Below are 6,000 nucleotides of genomic sequence, written 5' to 3'. Positions count from 1 at the left end.
ACATGTTTTTTTTCTCTTTGCTTCCTCCTCAATATAAAAAACAAGCATCTTTGTAGGCAATTTCTTATTTAGCTTTCAGCATTATGTATCCTGGGGAATAAAAACAATCTGACATCTGTGTGTGAAATATATTTTTTCTCGTTTCCCCAGAGGCTGTTATTAAACATAATGAGCAATTTGGCCCATGAACGCCACATCTTTGTGTAACACTGCCCTCTCCTGGACAATGTTTACAGATACAAAAATAAAAAATAAAAACCTTGTTCTCACCTCCTCTTTTATCTGCAATTTCACAAAGTTGGTGTTCATAATTGAAGCACAGCAGTTCAAAACTACTCATCAAAAAAACCACATCTTTTATTGATTTGTGCACAAATTAAACTGCATAACCTGGTAATTGCAAAGATTAGAGATGTGTTGGGAAAGGTCAACAGCCATGTGAATATCAGAGGGACATACTATAAACTGAAGGAACAAAAAAAACAAAAACCAGGTAATATAATTTAGAAAATACAACAAAAATAAATAAACACAACAAGATACTGTAAGCAAACAATAAGCCATCTGTAGACCACAACCCAATGTGAGAATGAAAGCATGTAAGCAACACCAATAATAATGTTCTGAGAATTAAAACATGATGCCGCAAGTACTCTTAAATGAAGAACCAAATTAGCTCACCACTTAATCAGAATGTAAAATGTTTATAAATTTGATGAAAGAGAGAAGGCTTAATCAAAAAAAGTTCAACACACTAATGTGTGTGTCAAAGTTTAGTAAATATGATGGGAAGAAGTGAAACATGAGGTAACACCTCAAGATACATAACAACACAGAAATGTTACAAATATGTACAATAACCATAAGCTTATAATAAAATATATGTCACACAATGCATTATGGGATTACTAAAAATACAATTAATAAATCATAAAATATTAAACTCAGCTTTTTACAGTGTTAAAACAATAACAATAAAGTAATGATATACACGCATAGATACAAACTGTGAATGATACAGGTCAGGGGAGAGTTTTCCAGCTTCCTCTTTGTCTCGGTAAGAATCTCATGCTGAGCTGCTCGCTCTCCTGATGATGCTCCATAGGCTGCTGGGACAGGTTGTTGGTCTGTGGGAGGCATTCCAGGGTCAAACCCTCATGGGGGCAAACAGAGTACCGGGAGAGCAACGTCACCAGGATGGATTTCATCATCACCATGGCGATGTGCTTTCCAACGCAGGCGCGGGGACCCGAACCAAACGGCTGGAAGAATCGGCGAGGAGTCTGGAGGAGGACGAAGACAGGTTAGTAAGTTAACTATGGCAACTGAAAAATGTTGTCTAAGACAAACTTTCACAAATATAGAGAAAAACAGAAAATACTATGTGTACCTATAGTCTATGCTCTTATATTATTTTGTTAAATTGTATACTATTTATGATTTTCATTTGTAAAGTTCTGCTTTGATGAGACTGTTTTTGTGTGATTGACAGTTACATCAAATTAAATCCCAATGATTGCATTCCAATATTTTACATCATTTGTCATTAAAACCAAGTGAAAAGTTCCAAATGTGTTATGAATTTTAGGTCTCATTGGTCATAGTCTTGGTTACTAAGAAATAATAAGTTAGCAAATTAAATTATTCTACTTACATTTTTCTGAAAGTTCTCCAGACTGAATTCATTTGGTCTGATGAAAAACTCTGTGCGGTGCATTTGACCTGTGTTAAGAATAATATTTGTCCCCTTAGGCACCCTGTAGCCTTCTATGATGTCATCAGACAAGGCCCGACGCATGGTGAAGTCCACCACAGGGTGGAAGCGTAAGCATTCATTGATGAAGCTCTCTAACAACGGCAACTTCTGAAGATCCCCATTCTGAAGTTGTCTCTCACCTACAGAATGAGATATCATTACAGCTAGTCCTCTTTTAAACTCCTTGAACAAAACTTGCAGATAATCAGATTCACTAAAGGACAGCTGATGGAAGACATTTATATTTTATATGTGTAATGAAAATACAATTAAAGATAATTTTAATTTGCTTTGATGCACACAATTAGTTTTAAACAATTCTCAGCACTTTTTTCCCCCAATATGTTTTCTTTGTAAGCATATTCATTGGTTGTAGAATCAGATGGTAGCTGAATTTGCCTGTATATGAAATGCAATGGTTCTTGCAGCTACTTGCCTACAACAGTGTCAATCTCCTGCAGCAGCTGCAGCTCCACATCTGGATGCTGCTTGAGGAGCAGCAGCATGAAGAAGAGGCTGATGGACAGAGTGTCAGGTGCTGCAATTACCATCTCCAACACACACTGCCTCACATTCTCTGCAGACAGCTCACCATAGTTCTAAACACACACACACACACACACACACACACACACACACACACACACACACACACACACACACATACAATTCTGTTATTTGGATTTAGAAAAAAATGGATTTCTGACAGATGGGTTGACGAAAGTGCTGTAAACGACTCATAGGAGGGAAGAGGGAACAGGGCTGTTCTTTAAAAACAAATTCATGAATTATACATTCTGAATCTTACCTGAGCGAATATGAGCTCTGCAGTAAAGTTGATGTCCAGTTTATCTGCCTGCTCTATTTCTTTTCTTTTCCACTCCACAAGGTCCTCTATGGCATCTTGCAGCTCCTGGCTGTAAAAGAACAGATCCATATTACACTGTGTTGCACCAAAACAAAACCTTGAAGTGTGCTTTTGTTTAAAGACACTCAACATGACATGAGAGAGAGCTGGAGTGACTCACGCTGCTGCTTTGTGTTTCTTGTGAATAAAGTCAAACTTGAAGTATATGTCTGGTTTGATAAGCACAGTCTGCCACGTGTCAAAATACTTCTGAATCTTCAGCAGCAGCTCTTTCTCTGCACATGATGAAAACAAAGGTTAAACAGTTGCCATGTGTTTAATCCTCACACAGGTTCATTCATTTACGTCTTTCATTAAGGCAAAGAAAGAAATAGACTTAGGCATGCCTGCTCACCATTCACAGGAACATTCAAGAAGAGTCGGTTAGAGATGTCGACTACAGTGCAGCGCAGCAAACTGATCACGTCCACCTGATCCAAACTGTCCAGCTCGTCCAGGTGACTCTGAGTGGATGAGAGGCAAACCTCCACGGTCTGCTGCAGGCCCGGACCTGTCAGCGCTGACACAGAACACCTTGGTTTGTTTTTGGAAGTTCTGAAAAACGACTGAAAGGAGAAATGCTGCAAAGCTAACTGAGAGATAAAATGCTACCTTTGGTGAAATATGTGCGTATTTTTTTCCACAGGGTGACATTGTTGTTAAATATGATCCCTCTTTCATTCATGCCTATGCAGCTGAGGCCCGGCTTGCTCCCAAAACGTGAAGTGTAATGACTGTTTTTCAGGACATGATGAACAGCTGACGCCCTTGTGGTAAAGAAAAAAGAAATAAATACAAGAATATTTACAATTTATGCCTAAAAAAACTGAAAATCAAATATATCAGCTTTTACCAAGAAAACTAACCTGCTGAGTATGAGCGTCTCCTCTCCATTGATCCAGACTCTGACAATGTCTCCATACTTCTTATTGTAGTAGTGACTTGCTGTCCCAATACCAGTCCAAATGAATCTCATGTATGACAGAAAAGGCCCAAAACCAAGACAGAAAGAAGGACCTGTCGGAGTAGATGACAATCAATAAATTTCAACTTCTTCCAGATCCAGTTCATTGGGTTTAAAATGAAGAAGGAACCTACCTGGTACAGATTTCTTGTCCGTGTGGCTCCAGGCTGCAAGCAGCACACAGACGAGCAGTATCAAGGTTCTGGTTGCCATTGAGATTCCCTGTGATCCCACTACAGTTGCATTCAGGGACATGTAGACCAGGTTGGCTACTTCGGCATCCAAACCAACAGGACTCATGGCCCGTTCACAAGCAGCGATCAGATCCATGAGGAGGCAAATTTATAGCCCTCAGAGATGAAAGCTGCTTCATGAGTCGTGTGTCTGTCTTTATATGTGATGTGAGCTGGTGACGAGTCACGTCAGGGCGATGCAAAGTCACAACACAGGAGGAGAAGTGTAAACAACACAGTATGAACCTTGAGGCGTTGGATCTGTGCCAGTCTGTGCCCTTGAGTGGACACAATCCCAGGTTGTGTTTGACATTTCAGTGATAGGAAACTAGTGTTTCTTGGTCTTTGAACATCAAAAGAATCTGTCTGGAAATCCTTCAAAAGAGCACGAAAAGCCTGTGAGAATAAAAGAGAACGTGTGTTATTATTGTTTTTACGTGTGCAGCTGGGCCTGTCCCTCTTTATTACATTTTCAGCCTTTTGAAGGAGAATTCATAAATCGGCTTTCCTTCCTCTCTCTGTTAAAGAAGGAAATACAAGCACAAACTGAAATGTAATTCGGCCATGAAATATATTATTTTATAAAATACACGGCACCTCTGCAAACAGTCTGATGAAGTTCACTTTGTTTTTGCATGGTCATTTGAAATCATGTTTAAGAAATCAAGTATTTTTAAATATTCGTATTCCTCCATATGAGACAAGCAGTAGTCGAGAGAGCTGACGCAAACCTCCTGTCTCTAAACTCCTTATTACGTTCTGTATTTCATGTTATTCTGCATCTGTGACAAAGCCAACGCTGTGCGTCCATATCTCTGTCTTTGTTCCATTCGCTCTTTCTGTATAAAGGACTCTGTGAATTCACCCTACGCCTACACTGGAGTCTAAGAATGTGCATCGCTCAAACAGCCGACTGTGTGCTACGGCCTTGCCCGGATAACGCTGCCCTGTATGATGCCTCAGACCTAGATTGTTCTGCATGATTAAGCAGAGACCCCCCACCCCCCACCCCCACTGTTTCTCCCCGAAAACAGAAGTTAATGTAACCTCGTCTCTGAGCTCTGCGCTGTGGTCAACCACATCTTTGTCTCCAAATGATAGCAGAAAGATAAAGAGGATTTGTTAAATGTCAAAACACGCAAGATGTCTGTACAGAATTCCCTGAGTTTTGTTTTTACACTTTAATTCTACATTAGTGCCTGTAAATATATCCTTTTGTTAATTGGATATTGCTCGGAATAATGGTAGCAGAAATAGTTGAGAATAGTTTTGACAGGCAAAGGATCAAACAATATATTTGACAGTCAGTGAGCTGATGGGAAACCTTAAAGAATTGATCACAAAATTCAGATATAAGATGGTAAACCAGATTGGGCATCAACACACAGACACAGCTTAACTTTCTGTCTCTTTCACAAAACACCTAAATTAAATACCATGAAGAGTTTCGATTATTTGTTCCATCACTACACTTCTATAACTTCCCATACATTTAAAAAAGATAACTGAATATTTGAGACTCTCCGTATTTTTTCTCACACAATAAAAGTCAAATTCAGGATGTTATGAGAGTTCAGTTTCATAGTTATCATTCTCCTTTTTTTTTCTATATTTCAAGTATTCTGTTATTTTATACCCAAAGACCTTCCAAATTGTGGAGCCAAAAAAGAGGGAAAATAATCTAATCCTAAGACTTCCGGTCCTTTGAAATAGAGATGAGATCCATGGGAGGATGAAACATTTAGGAAACCCATTCCAGTCATGTGGCTGTCCTTGAACCTCTCAGCCTTATGCATGAAGAAGAAAGAGAATCCTGCCTTCCCTGCAGCTGCACCTGGCAATAAAGCCAAATGAAACTGAGGAGGTCAATTTGACACCTGAAAAGTTTTGCGTGTTGACATATTTTCACCAAACTGTTCATGTCAGTGGATCCTGACATGGAGTGCGGAGAATAAGAGACAACAAAGAAATGATCTCAGACCTCTTTCTGAACATCTGCTGCGGCAATCCAAGCTGTACAACAACTAATTGTCAATGAGTGACCCACAGCCTCAGGGAGGAACCCACTCAACAGCACCACGCGTGTGCCTCGCCCTGTGTCTGTTATTGTGCATGCAGAGAAGTAATATGGGGCATAACA

At 39.5% G+C, this 6,000-nt stretch overlaps 1 protein-coding gene across 1 annotated transcript; it reads right to left on the bottom strand.

The window, feature by feature from the left end:
* Positions 1 to 343: 343 nt before the first annotated feature.
* Positions 344 to 4,002, bottom strand: cyp19a1a (cytochrome P450, family 19, subfamily A, polypeptide 1a). Its single transcript, XM_079339599.1, has 9 exons — positions 3,762 to 4,002; positions 3,530 to 3,680; positions 3,276 to 3,430; positions 3,019 to 3,183; positions 2,785 to 2,899; positions 2,565 to 2,673; positions 2,193 to 2,355; positions 1,655 to 1,896; positions 344 to 1,283 (listed from the first exon to the last, which is right to left on the bottom strand). The coding sequence occupies exons 1-9, from the start codon at positions 3,955 to 3,957 to the stop codon at positions 1,023 to 1,025; spliced, it is 1,557 nt and encodes a 518-aa protein (XP_079195725.1). The 5' UTR covers positions 3,958 to 4,002; the 3' UTR covers positions 344 to 1,022.
* Between the last annotated feature and the right edge of the window lie 1,998 nt (positions 4,003 to 6,000).

The sequence above is a fragment of the Symphodus melops genome (assembly GCF_947650265.1).
Source record: "Symphodus melops genome assembly, chromosome: 3".
In the NCBI taxonomy this organism is placed as follows: domain Eukaryota; kingdom Metazoa; phylum Chordata; class Actinopteri; order Labriformes; family Labridae; genus Symphodus; species Symphodus melops.
Note: the sequence above shows the minus strand (reverse complement) of the source record. Positions and strands in the feature narration are given on the sequence as shown.